General features: G+C 41.5%; 1 protein-coding gene across 4 annotated transcripts in view; it reads right to left on the reverse strand.

Annotated features, from left to right (window-relative positions):
* The window catches only part of Tnpo1 (transportin 1), an 86,564-nt gene that overhangs the window by 38,727 nt on the left and 29,655 nt on the right, over positions 1-18,182 (reverse strand). For 3 of the 4 annotated variants that reach the window (XM_021208580.2, XM_029544082.1, XM_029544081.1), the window contains exons 2-5: positions 14,497-14,610; positions 12,333-12,408; positions 8,166-8,315; positions 2,163-2,269 (exon numbers count right to left, since the gene is read on the reverse strand). In XM_021208580.2, coding sequence (XP_021064239.1) covers positions 2,163-2,269; positions 8,166-8,315; positions 12,333-12,408; positions 14,497-14,610 — 447 coding nt within the window. Of the gene's footprint in view, positions 1-2,162; positions 2,270-8,165; positions 8,316-12,332; positions 12,409-14,496; positions 14,611-14,746; positions 14,848-18,182 lie in introns of those variants that run through there. The other variant, XM_021208582.2, reaches the window with a different exon arrangement.

Raw genomic sequence — 18,182 nt, forward strand, 5'->3', positions numbered from 1 at the left:
ACTTGACAACTATTTCTCCAATCATTTTCCTTGAGAAGAGGGTAGTCCAAAGGTCATGCGCATAGAATAACCTAGTAAGTAGGTCAATTACTTTATTCTTTCTGCTTCCATTACTAACAACTCGGTACACAGTTGCAGTACAGTTAGTTTATAACAGTACTAACAAAAAGTATAGCCTTTTAAGGTGATTATTTTATAATTCTTTTTAGAATTTACAATACCTCAAAAATTAAATTTTGGAATTTAAACTTAAAATTTTATCAAAACTATAAAGTCAGTCTTAGATTTACCATGTTAACCTAGTATAGATTTTAGAGATCTTTAGATATATTTGAATACAAGTTATACTTCTAAAAGGCAATTACTAAAGTCAAATGCTCACTTGTTTCCTACTATGGCAATAACAATTTCAACCTATCAGCCACTCAAAATAATAATAGAGAAGAATTTATTTGTTTTTATTTATTTTTATTTTTTTTGCAAGACAGGGTTCTCTCTGTACCCCTGGCTGGCCTGAAACTCACTCTGTAGACAAGACTGGCCTAAAAAACAGAAAGCCACCTGCCTCTGCCTCCACACTGGGATTAAAGGCTTGTGCCACCCATCACTGTCTGGCAGAAGAATACATTTTTAAAAAGATAAGGAAAAAAAGCAAAAATACAAATCAAACAGAACCAACCAAGCAGGCAAGCAAACAAACAAACAAAAAGCTGACCAAATTTTCACTAAAAACAAACATTTAGGAATTATTCTGAATTAACATCTAGAAAGCCTACATCTTTAGCACAACATCTTACAATTAGTAATTTTATACTTCTGTTCCCAGAAACTGCTTGGCTATATCTCATTTTTTATAATTACCATATGTCAAAATATCATTTAAACTGTGCCACTCTATTTCCTAGGGACTGTAGCATGTATCTGCGAACTACGTTTTGTTTTGAACAACTTATTAATGTGCACTGTTGTTTTGCCTGCATTCATCTGTGGTACAGCAGTTACAGATGGTTGGGAGCTGCCGCCATGTGGGTGCTCTGAAGAGTAGCCAGCACTTCCTACTGCTGAGCCATCTCTCCAGTCCTGAGAATTAAGTTTTTTAAGAATGATTTAAGAGACTGCTTTGACAAAAATCTCTCTTCTCGCCAGGTTGCTGCTCCTTTAGATAGGCCAGGCTAGTCATAAAACCACTTCATGCCACACTGTTCTTTTATACCTCCAAGATGGCTGCTTTAGAGCCAAAGGATCTAAACGGTTTCTGCCACATGATGGCGTTCACTCTATCACTCAGAAGCAAAACCGGTTGTATCTTCAAGAGTTCTAGGCCGCCCAGAGCTGCATTGTGAGAGTCTGTCTCGGAAGACTCTGTCTGTAATCCTAGCATTTGGGGGGAGGTTAGGAGGACCAGAAGGGTTCAAGGCCGCCATGATACTGTCTCCAAAAAACAAATCCAAACATTTGCTTCATTTCCCCAAGCATACATAATAGTTTTATATAATTTAACAGTGGCAAGAAAGAAATAAGCAACCCACACACCAAACAAACCCCAAGAAACTAAAACACGAAATCAAGATCAGAATCAGAATTCCTGTATGATTAAAAATGCCTGAGCCTGTTATTGTATGTCATTAATTTAGAGAAACAAAAACAGTTTATGGTCTGGTACTTTGGGAACTTTCAGCTTATTTTTTTAGGATTGTAAGCCACCAGGGAGAGGTGGGGAGACAGCTGCTGGGAAGGCAGAGTGGTCATCACTCTTGCAGAGGACACACATTTGCTTCCCAGGACCTACACAGTAATTCAAAACCATTCCATACCTACTTTAGGGAAATCTGATGACCTTTTCTGATCTTGAGAGCACCAGATACACATATGGGCACACACATGTACACGCAGGCAAAACATTTCCACATATACAATCAAAATTTGATTGATTAAATGAAGTATAAACAGCTGTTAATCACATGAGTATAACATTTAAGAATAACTTAAGAAAGACAAAATATTTCCTTATAGGAAACAGATTTTTGTCATATTATTCCCAGAAAACCAGTAAAAGGTTAGCAAGTATAAAATATAAAGGGAGCTTTAGGCTCTGCGCTTTGCCCATCTCAGAAGCACTTCCCCAGAGTCAGCCCGTGCTATGAGCAGACAAACAGCAGTACCTCACAAGTGTTGTAGTCTTCGGAATCCAGCAGGCTACAGAGTTTTGGTAAGAGATCAGGCCAATTCTGCAGTTCTCCCTTGGAGGCTATGGTTGTAATTAAAATACCTAGAAAGACAACACACATTTGGAGCATACTGCACTGTGTGGGGCACGTGCACAACACACACTTCAAACCCACCAAGAGACCCAGGCAGCAACCTCAGTCACCATCGGCTGAGCACCGGAGTGCAGCGCGTGGGGTGTGTGTCACAGCACACAGCAGACGCTTTCATCTCACCGCACACCGTTTCCTCCAATTTTTAAAACTTTACCAAACAGCCGGGCGGTGGTGGTGCACGCCTTTAATCCCAGCACTTGAGAGGCAGAGGCAGGTGGATTTCTGAGTTCAAGGCCAGCCTGGTCTACCGAGTTAGTTCCAGGACAGCCAGGGCTATACAGAGAAGCCCTGTCTCGAAAAACCAAAATAAATAAATAAAGAAATAAATAAATAAATAAATAAATAAATAAATACAAAGAGGAACCACGGCTAAAAAAAAAAGAGTGAGAAAAAAACAAACCTAAGAGTACCTTTCCAACTTGCACAGGAATTATAACCAAAGACTACAAGCAGGGAAAAAATAAGCAGATGTATATCTCACTGGAGAACAATCTAGTGTGTCCACATGCAGTGGTTTGAATAAGTTTGGCCTCCACAGACTCATGAGTTTGAATGCTTGGCCATAGGAACTATTAGGGGTGAGGCCTCGTTAGAGGAAGTGTACTACTATGGAGGCAGGACTTTGAGATCTTAAATGCTCAAGCTATGCTCTGTGAAACTGTCCTTGCTGCCTGCAAATCCAGATGTAGAGCTAGCTCTCACCTCTTCTCTAGCACCATGTCTACACGCTGCCATGCTTTCAGCCACAGTACTAATGGACGGAACCTCTGAAACTGGGACCCAGCCAAATTAAATGTCTTCCTTTATAAAAGTTGCCTCGCTCATCAGTGTCTCTTAACTAACGAAGACAGAACCCTATCTTAAGTAGATATTATGAAGTGCTGCAACAGTCCACACTGGTAGCACATTCTAACTAAGCATCTCCTTCTCACTGGACTAAACTGTGTTGTGCACGTCTAATGAGTTTTGTGTTTACATTTTCTAACTTAATAAATATCCACTGCATAAAACGTGGTGGCTATGGATCTTTTCATACACGAACGTATGTACTCTGATAGTAGGTAAATTATGTATAATCTAAGCTGCAAAACAGAAAAATATTTTCTTCATAGTGTTACTGTGAAAAGTGAGGAATACTCACAGAAAATGCCTGGCATCTAAGAGACACACAGCTATTACTAAGCAAGCCGCAGAGTGAAGACACTTTACCGCTTAACTCTTATCTCTAGTTCTGAGCAATAAGCAAAGCTGATGACAAAGATGGAACTTTTCACACAGCACAGATCCTAAAGCACACCTTTCATCCCAGAAGAGACAGAGGCAGGCAGATCTCTGTGGCTTAGAGGCTATCTGACCTATACAGTGAGTCCAGGTCAGCCACAACTACATAGTAGTTTTTATTTTTAGCTTGTCTCAAACAAACAAACAATTCACTTTTTAAGAAAAGGAAATCAAGTAGAAACAACAACAACAACAACAACAAAACCCAAACCTTTAGTACCAAAAGCCTTTGAAGCAAACACTCTTACAACTGGCCTTTAGGCAAGAATCAAGCTAAAATATAAAACAACCCAGGATTGATTCTGTGCTTACTAAAGCTGGAATCCCAGACTTGGAAAGTGAAAGCAGGAAGATCACAAGCTCAGGCCAAGTCAATCTCAGTGGAGACAGCTTTAATTCCAGCACTGGAGACAGAGGCAGGCAGATGTATGAGTTCTAGGCCAGCCTAGTCTAGAGGTCTCTCAGGACCAAACAGAGAAACCCTGTCTCAAAAACTCCCAATCAGGGCTGGTGAGATGGCTCAGTGGGCAAGAGCACCCGACCGCTCTTCCGAAGGTCCGGAGTTCAAATCCCAGCAACCACATGGTGGCTCACAACCATCCGTAACAAGATCTGACTCCCTCTTCTGGAGTGTCTGAAGANTCCCTCTTCTGGAGTGTCTGAAGACAGCTACAGTGTACTTACATGATAAATAAATAAATCTTTAGAAACTGAAAAAAAAAAAAAAAAAAAAAAAAAACTCCCAATCAACCCACTAAACAAGAACAAAACCAAATAAAATTTCAGAGAAACCAAATGTACAAAAGAGACACAATCTACACCTTGAATGGCATTACCTTTGCTTGGGAAACATTAAAGAATGTTGAAAGATTGACAAACTCAAACTTATGTATTCCCATAAGTCCATCTACTCTTGAAAATAGCAAGAAGAGTTGCAATAAGGAAAAGTGACCATGAGAGCTGGATGTAGTGTCACACGCCTGTAACTCCAACACACAAGAGATGGAAACAGGAGGATCAAGTATGCAGCCAACCTGGACCACCTAAGACTTTATCTCACAAAACCAAACTAAAAAAATAGAACTGTAATTGGGTGTGATATACTTAAATACTTAACATCTTAAGAATTTAAAATACTTTGGCCAATAAAGTCAGTTCTATGAATTAATCTTATATAAAGTTTTCCACTAGTATAATTAGGATAGTAACATTGCAATTCATTTAGGCAATGGATTAGCACACAATCATTAAAATGAAGTACCTTCCAAATAAATTTTGACAAGATTCGTAACATCCCAGACACAGAGAGAGGGGAAGAAATTAAATCTGGGTACAGCTACAGCTCAGGAGAATGAACAGAAAACAAGATCCAATCTCAAAATACATCTTAAGATTTTAAAATCTTTTCTCATGTGAACTAAGATTAACTAATTTAAAAAACAATAATAAAAAAAATCCCGTATTTCTTGGAAACTATCACCTTACAATGCGCTTGTGTTTGTTTATTTTCCAGGAAAAAAAAAAACAAAAACAAAAAAAACTCCCAAACTCCCACAATTCTAGGTGACTGCTTCCTGTGGGCCTTCTTTCACCACAAAAGTACTTTATTGTGTCCTGCCCAATAACTGTTCTTCTCCTACTGTTCTACCATCTTTATTCTGCATCAAAACAGGAGAATGGGATAATGACACCATTTTCAAGGTTTCTGCCCCTTGATAATTGTATACCCTCCCTTGCCTCTCATTCTTCTCCCCCTCTCCACACTCATCCTTCCCCCTGTGGCCCACGCTCTGAAGCGGAAACTGGAGCTTTGTGTGGATCAGCAGTGGGTGCACAATGAAGACAAGACTATACCTCTCCCAGAGTGTTTCGGAAGCCACAGTTCAGCAGGTAGTGGGGCCCCATGAACCCCACTTCCACCTGTGACAGGCCATTTACAGGACTAACCTGGTGCAGTCCCAGGACAGGAAAATCCAACACCATGTCATGCCCAGAACAGCATTCTGAAGCCCTTCTCACTAGCTGCCTGTGCTCGTTCACACTCTGCCTGCCCGCCTTCTGGACATTGCCTGAACATTCAGACAGGGTGGTAGCCCTATCATATCTGGGCTGAGCACTCAACCGCCTCTCATCCTCAGCACCCACAGCAGTAAATGTCTGCGAACTCACTCCAGGAGAGGACACTGGATTCTGTTACACATGCCTGTGAGCCACCATGTGGATGCTGGGAATTGAACTCAGGACCTTTCGAAAACCAGTCAGTGCTCTTAACCGCTGAGCAGTCTCTTCATGCCAAATCTGCATATTCTTAAGCTTTTGTTTTTGTCTTGGAGTACTATTGCCCTTTCATTTTTTTTTAAAAAGATGTATTTATTATATGTAAGTACACTGCAGCTGTCTTCAGACAGACACTCCAGAAGAGGGCGCCAGATCTTGTTATGGATGGTTGTGAGCCACCATGTGGTTGCTGGGATTTGAACTCAGGACCTTTGGAAGAGCAGTCAGTGATCTTAACCGCTGAGCCATCTCTCCAGCCCGCCCTTTCATTTTTAATTAACACAAAGCAAATAATTTAACTGGCCAATCTATTTAACTAGGTAGCTTTATGTAATTAATATTTCAGACTTTTAAATTTCCAGAAATTAATAGCTAGCTATGGTGGTTCATGCCTCGAACCCCAGCACTCAGGGGAGCAGAAGCAAGGAGATCTCATTGAGTTCCTTGTCAGCCTGATTTAAATAGTGAGTTCCTTAGTAAGGCCGTCTAGAGTCAGTGAGACTGTCTCAGGACATTCAGATTTTATAGTAATGTGAATTCTGGTAAAGGTTGCCCAACTGGCAAAATATGTGAATGTTCCAAAGCCCTAAGGGATCCTTAATGTGCAGACTATGAAGAAACCCGATGTACTAAATGAATGGGCTCACTTCCCACCCCAAACACTGCTTTAGCTGTTCTAGCCACATCCAATCTGGACTGGCAAGTAGTATTTAACCATATTCCAGACATCACTTCGAAACATACTGCATTTACATCTGAAGCTAGATTAAAAACTGTTGGCTATACTGAAAAATGTCAGTGGCCTCTCACAGTCAGAATAGCAGAGTACATACTATAAACAAGACCTAAGAGGCTGGAGAGATTGCTCAGTGGTTAAGAGCACTGACTGCTCTTACAGGCCCGGAGTTCAATTCCCAGCAACCACATTGTGGCTCACAACCATCTGTAGTGGAATTCAACGCCCTTTTCTGGTGTTTCTGAAGACAGCAACAGTGCACATAAAATAAATATACGTAAAAAAACAAAACAAGACCTAAAAACCAAGAACTGTACAGACTTTATGAAATGATATCAAGAAACAAATTCTAACCATCAAAAGTATTTCTATTTTGAAGTAAGAAAACAAAAGATAATAATTAATTCCAAGCTTGATAAGGCTCAGGGCAGTATGTGGCTATCATGTCTAACTAAGGCCATGGGTTCAATTCCTAGAACCATGCGGGGAACAATCCTGAAATAAACCAGCCCAAAGAAGTTGGAAAGGCTTTACTCGCTGAAAGGTAACAGAGACTTTCCCCAGTACTTCCAGCCTTCTATAGCTAAGACACAAAGCTATACCATGTAAACTAAACAGAAACGGCAGGTTTATAATACTACTGTTTAGGGAGTCAAGAATTTCATTTAATTTCTGTATCTCACCTATTCCTTGCCTTTCAGTTAAACTCTTTTTTCTCTGAGGAAACTAAATTTTTTAAAATCCCATGTCACTACATTTATTTCTTGTTTTTTTCTTGGTTGTAAATAGAGAAAACTGCTAGCACACTCCATTCTCTTTACCACTGCCAAGAGTTGGCACTGCCTTTAAGAGGATCCACGAGGATACGAGAATGATCTGTGGAGTTTGTAACCCAAACTACAAGTGTACCATGCTCCTCAGACCTGAAGTCAGAACATTGGCAATTCTTAACATGGAAATGCCTGAAGAGAACCACAGAGCCTCAGATACAAACAGTACTTCTCAAACTTAAAAGAAAAACTGGATAAAACTAAGGATCCCTCCTCCCCAAATAAGAATGAGGAATAAGACACTAATTTATTTCACTGATTTTCATTTAAACAACCTGACAGATGTCAGGTGACTTATGTCTGCTATTGTAAGTATTTTAATTTACTATTATATGAACAGTTTCAATCCCTGAAAACAAGATGTACACTGAAGACTTTAAAAACAAAGAAAGCAAACCCCATTATTGAAGCAGACATAAAGAAGGCTAGTACTGAAAGCACTTAGAATCCTCTTCGTGAGACTGTTGCTATACATTAGAGAGAAACACCAGAAATGACCCTCGGCACCAGACAGGAAGGAACCTCTGGGCGCAAGTTCTCACCTATGACTCCTTGATGCCCCATTCTAAGCACTGCTGGTTAGCAACCAGCGACCTCAGCCTCACTGCCTTATGGAGCTGTTACTGCATGGTGAAGGCTATACATAAGGACTGAAAGGCTGTGCGGTCCATCCCAACTGAACTTAGCCTAAGCAAGGCTTCTGTGACACGGCTTGCTTACCGACAGTGGCTCTGATCAGCGGAGAGGAGTCCCCAATATTATTTAGACATTCACTCTTGATGAAGTCTGTCACACCATTTGGGAAGTTCTGAAAATGAGCTTTCACATTGTTCTTCAAGATCAGACCGCTCAATGAACGCGTGGGCTCATCTGGAAGAAATTACTGAATGTTAAAGGAATCTGTTTCAGGATGTCGAAAACAGCCACTTGTTGGTTGTTTTCTGTAACAGGGTTTCTCTCTGTAGCCCTGGCCAGGATGGTACTCAGAGATCCACATGACCCTGCCTCTGGGATTAAAGTCATGCTCTACCATAGTCCATCTTCAACGACAGTTATTTTAAAACCATTTATATTCAAGGATTGATTCCAATTTCTTTTTGCTAAAATTACAAATTATCAAAAATCAGTTCTGTAATTTATGGTTCGTGGTTTCTCAGCTTTGACATTACTGACATTTCAAAGTAATTCCCTGGAGTAGGGTACTGCTCAGTGCGCTTTTAAGATGCTTAATGGTATTACTGGTCATAGACACCAATGGCACCCACTCAGAACATGGCAATCTAGAATATTTTTATACAATGCTAAAGATATAGATTGGACCACTTTCATGCAATATGACTACAATGTTTTTCATTTGTATGGAAATGGTGGCGGGAAGCAGTAATGCAAGAAGCAATGCAAGAAGCATTAAAAACCAATTGACTAAAAAAAAAAAAAAAAGGAAAAAAAAACCAAAAAAACAAACAAACAAAAAAAAACAATTGACTCTAAAGTTGTTTAATGTTCATACTTGTCTTCTGAAAGACCAATTCACTGCTGGTGCTAACTAATGACGAGAATGCCTGACATGTTCTAAATGTTTGTTATGCACTAACACTAACACAGTATCTGTGGTACTTAATTCTCACAATACACAAGTTCAGAAATTGGAACTGGAGTCAAGTGACAAAACACCGGCCAAGTATGATAACACATGCCTTTACTTTATGTTGATGGTTTTGTTTTATCTATTTATTATTTCAGACTTTGAAATTATCTGAAATTATCAGCCAGTTGTGGAGGCACACACCTTTATGTGGGAAGGTCAACTTGGTCTAGATTGTAGAACCAGGTCTAGGTTATAGACCTGTCTCAAAATGAAGTCATGTAGGAGCATTGAATGGAAAGGCAAATGATCTACCTGACTGCTACTGTCGGGCGTGGTGGCTCACGCCTTTAATCCCAGCACTCGGGAGGCAGAGGCAGGTGGATTTCTGAGTTCAAGGCCAGCATGGTCTACAAAGTGAGTTCCAGGATAGCCAAGGCTATACAGAGAAACCCTGTCTCGAAAAACCAAAAAAAGAACATCTGCTATAATTAGAAGACAGAAGACCTAAGTATGGTTCCCAGCACCCACATTGATGGCTCCCAACCACTTGTAACTACATCATGGGACCTATCGAGGGCATCCACACACACATCATGCACCAACCGATGAGACAGAAACACACACACAAATAAGAAAAAGTATGAAAGCTGATGCATTAAATGTTACTGTACTATAACTGTTTGACCCACCTCATTAACAAGTAAATTACCTTGGACTTGTTCTAATTAGAATGTGCTCTGAATTTTGACTGGCAAAATCTTTAAGAGGCACAGTATTTTTATGGGCTGGAGAGATGAGATGGCTCAGCAATTAAGAGCACTGACTGCTCTTCCAAGTCCTGAGTTCAATTCCCAACAACCACATGATGGCTCACAACCATCTGTAATGGGATCCAATGCCCTCTTCTGGTCTGTCTGAAGACAGCTTCAGTATACTCACATATATTAAATAAATAAATAAATAAATCTTCAAGGTTAAAAAAAAAAGTACCTTTACATGCCAAGAAAGTATAATACTACGAAATAGCTTATTTGGAATTAGGGCAAGAAAAGGATAGAGAGCAAACTGGTGAAAATGTGAACAATTACAGAGCAGAGTCACATCTGTAAGTATGTTTGATAGGAGGGATCAGGTTGGGGAGAGGTAGAAAATACTAAAGAACTGACTGAAACTGGGGAACATTTTGGGAAGAAGTGGAAACCTAGTATAATGTAATTGCCATGGAATCTACAGGATTAATGCTAGCAGACTATAGTAGTGGGAGACACGAGGCCTGAACCATCTTCTGTAACCAGGCCAGACCTCAAGTGAAGGGACCAGGACACCAATCCAGCCACAAAACCTTCAACCTACAGAGTGCCCTGCTGGCCGAATGTGCTGGGACCAGAGCCTTCATCCAGCAACTGATAGGAGCAGATGCTGACAAACATTAGGCAGAGGGGAGCAAGATGGGTCAGATTGCAAGATCCAGAGGGTTCAGGGACATCCCAGGAGGATGAACTCATGGGCATTTAGGAGAGCGTAGGGCCCTGTAGGAGTCTGACCTGGGTCCTCTGCATGTATGCTATGGCTGAGTGGCTTGGTGTTCTTATGGATATCCTAATAGCAGGGATCGAGGCTGTCCCTGACTCTTGCCTACTTTTGGACCCATTTCTTCCTACTGGGTTGCCCTGTCCAGTCTTGATGTGATGGTATGGGCCTAGTCTTATTGTAGCTTGACAAGATTATTTGATGTCCTTGGGAGGCCTGCTCATCTGAGGGGAGTGGAGGATCTGTAGTTGGGATGAATATACAAGAGAATGATTAAAAAAACAAAAACAACAAAACAAACAAACAAAAATCACTGTATTTTAGTCAGGCCTGGTGGTGCACACCTTTAATCCCAGCCCTCAGGAGGCAGAGGCAGGTGGATCCGAGTTCGAGGTCAGCCTGGTCTACAGAGTGAGTTCCAAGACAGCCAGGGTTACACAAAGAGATTCTGTTTCAACTCTACCACACACCAAAAAAGGTTGGTGTATGTGTGTTTGTGTGTGTGATCGATGAGGGGATGTCAGCAGAACTATTCTAAAATGAACTACACCTCCAGCCAAGTGATTACTGATCACCAGTATGTAAGGTTTTTCTATACTAAGAAAAATAGTATATTCCCAAGTATTCACCAAAGAAGAAGAATAATCATTGATTTTAAAGATATACTAAAAGAATTTCTAGTTTAAAACCTAGATTGTTTCAGAATTTTTTTGTCCTTCAATCACAAAACCCACAAAATTCACTAAAAAACCATCTGAGAACAAATCAAAAGAATCACTAAAGTGTGTATGAATTAGTGAATCTTTCCTTCCATGACATGCTAGGCTCTGGAGCTGAGTATAGGATCTGAAAATATCTAGCAGGCATTTTCCAGGTGAAAGAAGCAAGACTGGTTATATGCTTTAGTGTCAGAGTCCAGACAGAGCTTACTCTACAAAGCAGTGTTTTTACTATGGCTTCTAAGACATCCATTGCCAAACAAGGGCTAAGGCTCTGGTTTAGAGGCCAGAAAACTGTCAATACTTGTTTGAGTGCCTGCAATGAGTTTCAGGAAGACATCCAATGCCCAAACACCATCAAGAGCAGCTCTAGCTGTGCTATGAGCTCAGCGAGGGCAGTGATCATTATTTGTTTCATTCGTGTTTCCCACGAAACAAATGGTCTAAGTGGTCTGACAAAGAAGCAGTGCTGATGAATATATAATTTGTGAAATAAAAGTCAAGAATGATACATGGCATGTATTAGGAACAATTAAAGACCACATCATTGTAAAAGCAGACAAGTAGGAGTTAGTGAAATGAAAATTGTAGTAGCTAATGACTCTATCATTTGTAAATAACTTTGAAATAGTATACAGTCAGAAGCTAAGTTCAGAGACAACAATTACTGGATGACAGTGTTTTCATTTTGGCTATATGACTTTTCATGTTTTCCTATAGTGAACATACACACACATATCCAGGTAATTATTAAGCCCTGCATTCAATCTGCATACTCTTTAAAAAGTCAATCTTTATTATACTCAGTACAAATACCAAGACAGACTGTGAAATCCATTTCTCATTTTGCAAACAGTGAGGGAACTGACATCAGCATCCAGTTAGCAAGAGAACAGTACTTACCCATCTAAATAACACAGCGGTAGTAACTCTAGGCAGCATATCTGATACCCATCAATTAGATGGCAAAATGAAATCCTCTGACCATAATAACTCACAGTATAGAGATCTCAACAGTGTTAAAGACATTTTCAGTTAACCTTTACTTACCTTCAGATTTTAATTTTGTAAGAACAAAAATCAAGTAGTTGTTAAAATCTGGATATTGATTGAGTTGTTCCAGTTTCTAGAACAAACAGTGGTTAAGGAAACTTCTCTATATAATCTACAGAGAAAGAAATTAAGCATTTTAAAATCTAATATTTTTTAGCCTTCTACTTTTCCTAAGAATAATACTTGCTTGTTAAATCAAACTTCATATGTTATTTACATATTTATTTGTTATAAAAAAAGAACCCTTTGAGTTCTGGCTGACATACTGCATTACATATATTCAATAAGACACAAGTGAAGGCAAGCATCCGCATGCTCGCTCTCGAGCTTTGGAGGAAAGGATCATCTTGATTCATTTGCTCTTTAGAATGTCACAGCAGAGACTGCCATTCATGCATATCTCCACACCAACTCTTCCCAGACAGAAAGTCCATCAAATCAACCCCTGCTCATCCCAAACACAACACACAAGGACACTAACTGCCAGGGACATAATGCTCTAAACCTTTCAAGCCCTGACTCTCAATCTGTAATATGCTTGCCAGGGTGTTTTACCCATACAGAGATTAGAATGTTTTTAATAAAGAAATCTAAATTAATTATTAAATATACCAGGTACACTAAATAGGCTTTTTACATACTGGAAGTGGCCTTAAAATGTCTGGAGTTAGTAAGTAAATTCTAGCAAAATTTAACTACCTTTTCCAAGTAAAGTCCAAACAAGCAAGGATTTTTAGTTTTAGCATGCTGATGTTAATGTTTATTATTGCTTTCCAACAAAGCATGCTTCCATACAACTTAAGACATGCATGTGCGCGCGCGCGCACACACACACACACACACACACACACACGCACACCTGAACAAATCTGCTCTATGCTAAGGACACAAAAGACCAGGCCACAATCTGTGATCACAGGGGTGGCACAACTATGCTTGATTAATTTGTTCTTTCTCACAGAACATAATACGCTCAATGCCCAGAGTAAACTGAACACTGACTACTGGAATTGTCCAAGTATCACACTTGGTATATAATAGGTACTTAAAACAAGAAATTAAAATACTCAGTTAAATTAAAATACAGAAATTACAATGCAATTCTGGGCTTGGCTAATTCTATCGTTTTGTAAAATACTTAACATTTTTTTCAACTTTTACTACTCATGGAACTATGACAAAACAAAGTTAAGACATCTACAGCACATTCACATAAAGCTCCACTATACCTAAAACTACGTTTTCCCTAGTATCAAAGGTATTCCAACAAAATGGCTTTTTAAACAATTCAAGTAGATTTAAGTCACTATTCTATCCATTTTTAAACGGGCAGTGTCGTACACAGTCAGATACTAGAGGACTATTACAGCAATGCAGTACTTTTTGAAACCCTCTAGTAACGTCACCTCTGTGGATTTTTTTTTTTAAATGAAATAAGCTCAAACAGCAGGATCTTATTTAATTTGTTAAATTCCCTATTAGTTGATTTTGCTCCTTACTGGAAGGCATTACAAGGGAATCTGGTGTGAACACACAAATCTAAGTTCTTAAAGAATTAACTTGCTGGGACTTAACAGGGGTAAGAGGCTGCCATCTGCCTGTCTGTCTGCCTTCTGCAGCTCTCCTTCCGTGCACCCCGCAAATGTACGTTTCTCCAACTGTGGCAACAGTACCTCTACAGCAGCACTCACTCAGCCCACAGCAACCCCTTAGGTAGCTGTAGTCCATGCAAACCTCACTGGAGCGCCAGGGAGGCTGCAACAGGTGCTCCCACGAGCACCAACCCCAGAGTGGCCCGCCGGCCATTTAGGCGCGGCTGCAGAAAGCTCCGTCCGGGCCCTCTCTCAGTTCAAACCCCGCGCCAGCTCCACCCCCAGCCGCCGCGCCGCCCGGCTCAGCCCGCTCGCTCGCAGGCCCGCCGCCCCCACCCCGCCGGGCATTGTGTGGGCCCGGCCGCTCCCGCTCGGCGGCGGGGACGTGGCGGGGCGGCACGTGTGGCCTCCCCGGCGGCGGCCCGGAAGCGGCAGCCGTGCCCCACGCGGCGGTGGCGGGCCTGGCGGGCTGCGGCCGCGTGCACGAGGCCGGCGGGTGGGGGCCGCGGCCCGGAGGGGCGGCGGGCGGCGGCGGCGGCGCGAGGCCCGGCCCCGCACGGCAAGGATACTTGTTGCACGGTCCTCTGGATGGTGGTGTCTGGGGACTGGGACTCCTTGAGCAGCTGCAGGATCTGCTGAAGCCCTTGCTCGTCTGGTTTCCACTCATACTCCATCTTGGTTTGCTGCAAATAAAGCCAGACACAGGAAGAGACGAGCAGATGTTAGTCCCACGCCTAGGCCCGCCGCGCGTCCGCGCACCCTCCCGCTGCCCACGGCCCGCCGCCCGGCCCCAGCCCCGGCCCCAACCGAGGCTCGGACCCGAAACCCGGCCGGCCCGCTCCGAAGCTCCGCGCCAACGTCCGCCTGTCTGTGCTGTGCGCCGCGGCCGCCTCGAGCGCCAGGAGCTGACCAGACTGAGTCACCGCGAATTTGCAATCTGGCCCCAAGATCCGCTCACGGGAGCCCCCTGGGTCCTAGTGCCACGGAGCACTCAGACCAACCCAACTCCTGCAGCCAGGCTGCAAACAAGAAGGCTGCTCACAAGCAAGCCCCTGCGAAGTCCCGGTAGAAATCTGATTCCGGTTATTATTTTAAATAAGCGTGCAGGAATAACTACAGCGACTTTCGGAATGGGGAAAAACTCCCTCTGACAGCTCAATAGTGAAAATAAAAACAGTTGCACTTCAATTTAATATACAAAGCTATATTAGTCATTCAAATAAAATATTGAGGGCACGTTGCAGTCAGAACCACACCTTAAAAGCATTAAATGCAACCTTTGTCGAACTTTAATGGAAAATATTCACCCTTTCATAAACTTCAACTTACAAACTCAGTAAGTGAAATAAATTCCATCACGACATAACTGCCTTATACAAAGGGCTGCGGAATGAAGGATAAACAAGAAACATCATATAAATTACAGTAGGGTGGTATTTAATTCTGTTATAGTATTCCCCCCGCCCCATTGGACTCTTAAACATAGTGAGGTGTACTATTTGCCCTGACTGAAGCGGACAGGCGGCGGGCTGTGCCCATTACTGAGAAGGGTAATCGGTAGAGACTGGGAATAAAGTGTGAGCTGTATCTGATACAGCAACGTGAGGCTACTGTGTTAATGACAGTTTCAATAAAACTAACTTCTTGAACAAAACTAATAAACTCAAGATTGACTGTAAAATTATTTTTAATAACGAAACCCGAGAGGCTTGGTGAAGGAGAGGATTTTTAATCAGCTCTACTACACAGTGCTTTGGCAGTCTTAACTAGGAAGAGCCCTTTCTAACAGGTTATTTCTCTCCTCTCATCTTCTTACAATTTGACCTTGCCCTCTCCTTCATTTTTCAAAATTGTTTTCTCCCACTTTTCCTTCATGGTTTTGTGCTTCCTATGTCTAACACGACTTTGCTTAACATCTATTGTCTCCCTAAACTGGGCAAACACAATCAATTGTTCTTACAAAATGAACATCCACAAAGCATCCAACAACTACACCAAACCCACAGCTCTCATCTGGACATTATTGCTATTATTATAGCAAATATTGCTATAGTACTGGCTTTATTCCAGTTTTCCTAGTATCTGCTGCTACTATAATGTTTTATGTACAAGTGTACTTTTTATATTATGCAATTGTGAAAATTGTCACTTCTTTCCTTGTCTGTACATATTACATGGTTTAAGAAAATATTTTAGGGGCCAGGCAGTGGTGGCACACGCCTTTAATCCCAGCACTTGGGAGGCAGAGGCAGGCAGATTTCTGAGTTCGAGGTCAGCCTGGTCTACAGAGTGAGTTCCNAGAGAGAGAGAGAGAGAGAGAGAGAGAGAGAGAGAGAGAGAGAGAGAGAGACGCAGGCAGAAATTTTTTCTCAAGCCAAGTGTAATGACCATGCCTGTGATCCCAGGATTCCCCAGGCAGACAGAAGAATTGCTTCAAGTTCAAGGAAATCTGGGCTATGTAGGGAAGCTCTGTCTCAAAAACAAAACAACAAAATCCAAAACCAAGAATATGCTATCAGAACCACATCAAACTATTTGATAGCCTAAAGTAGAGGCCGTGGATCAAGGCTTTCCAAATCCTTATAGGAGAAAATTACCAACCATTACTCTGCCTCATTCAAGTTACAAATGAAGGTAAAAGAGTTATTCTTAGCCTGGGTGTGGTGGCACATGCCTTTAATCCCAGCACTTAGGAGCAGAGGCAGGCAGATTTCTGAGTTCGAGGTCAGCCTGGTCTACAGAGTGAGTTCCAGGACAGCCAGGGCTATACAGAGAAACCCTGTCTCAAAAAACATATATATCATTTGAGGCTGGTGGTACAAATCTTTAATCCCAGCACTCAGGGTTAGCGGCAAAAGCAGGCAGATCTTCTGAGTTCTAGGCCAGACTTATCTACAGAACAAGTTCCTAGATAGACAGGGTTCCACAGGAAAACCCTCTCTCTAAATCTAATTTGATCAAACAATGATAATAAGTGTTTCCCAATACCTAATTATAGTTATCTGTTAAAAAAAAGTCTCTCAAAAATATTTGACTGAGAATTGTTACTTTGAACTTCTGTATCACACTTAAGAACTGTGGCAAAGCAAGGCATGATGACACATGCATGCCTGCATTCCCAGCACACAGGAGGATTATTAGTCAAGAGGATCAACTTCACAGCTAGCCTTGGCTACAGCCCTAGAACCTGCCATCAAACAGGAAAGCGCACTGCTCAATTGTTAACAGGCAACAGCTACACTTAGCCATTCTTAGTGCACAGTTTAGCAGCATCAAGAGCTTTCTTATGACAGTGCAACCAGCGCCACAATCGTCTCCAGCATTGACCACGGGTTATAACAATTCAATCTCAGAGTAGACGACCATTTCAAAGTCATTAGATATAACAATAACCAAAGCATGCCAGCTTTATACGAGGTAGAAACCATTTCTTTAATGAACATTAATGTTAATTAAATTGAATATCAAAAGAAATAAAGATTTTCTTCTAATATTTAAACAATTACTAGAGCCAGGCGTGGTGGTGCATGCCTTTAATCCCAGTACCTGGGAGGCAGAGGCAGAGGCAGGCGGATTTCTGAGCTCGAGGCCAGCCTGGTCTACAGAGTGAGTTCCAGGACAGCCTGGTCTACACAGAGAAACCCTGTCTCGAAAAACCAAAACCAAAACCAAAACCAAAACCAAAACCAAAACCAATTACTAGCTGACATACTTTTTATAGTTGAAGACACAAAGCTAAATATCTCCAAAAAAAAAAAAAGTAACACTCAATGGTAAATAAAAACCCAGAAGACAGTTCTTGGAGAGCTAACTAGAGCAGTTGGCGAGGTAACTCAGTGTTTAAGAACAGTTGCTTGGTTACACATGACCAATTCCCAGCACCCACATAGTTGCTCACAACTATCTGTAAATCCAAATCCTACATACCCTCTTCTGGCTTCTCTGGGCTCCAGCAACATGATGGGCAGACATACATGCAGGCAAAACACCCATATAGGTAAAAATAAAATAAATAAATCTAGCACATAGATATGGCACTGGAATAAAAAGCAACTTTATAAGATTTAAGTTGTTCTGATACTTCCTCCAGAAGACAAAAACCAAAGTCAGCCCTAAATTCTTAAACTCACAAATTTCCAATGATTTTAAAAACAGTAAACTGGGCTAGAGAGATGGCTCAGCGGTTAAGAGCTGACTGCTCTTCCGAAGGTCCTGAGTTCAAATCCCAGCAACCACATGGTGGCTCACAACCATC

Source organism: Mus pahari, chromosome 11 (assembly GCF_900095145.1).
Source record: "Mus pahari chromosome 11, PAHARI_EIJ_v1.1, whole genome shotgun sequence".
NCBI classification, from domain to species: Eukaryota; Metazoa; Chordata; class Mammalia; order Rodentia; family Muridae; genus Mus; species Mus pahari.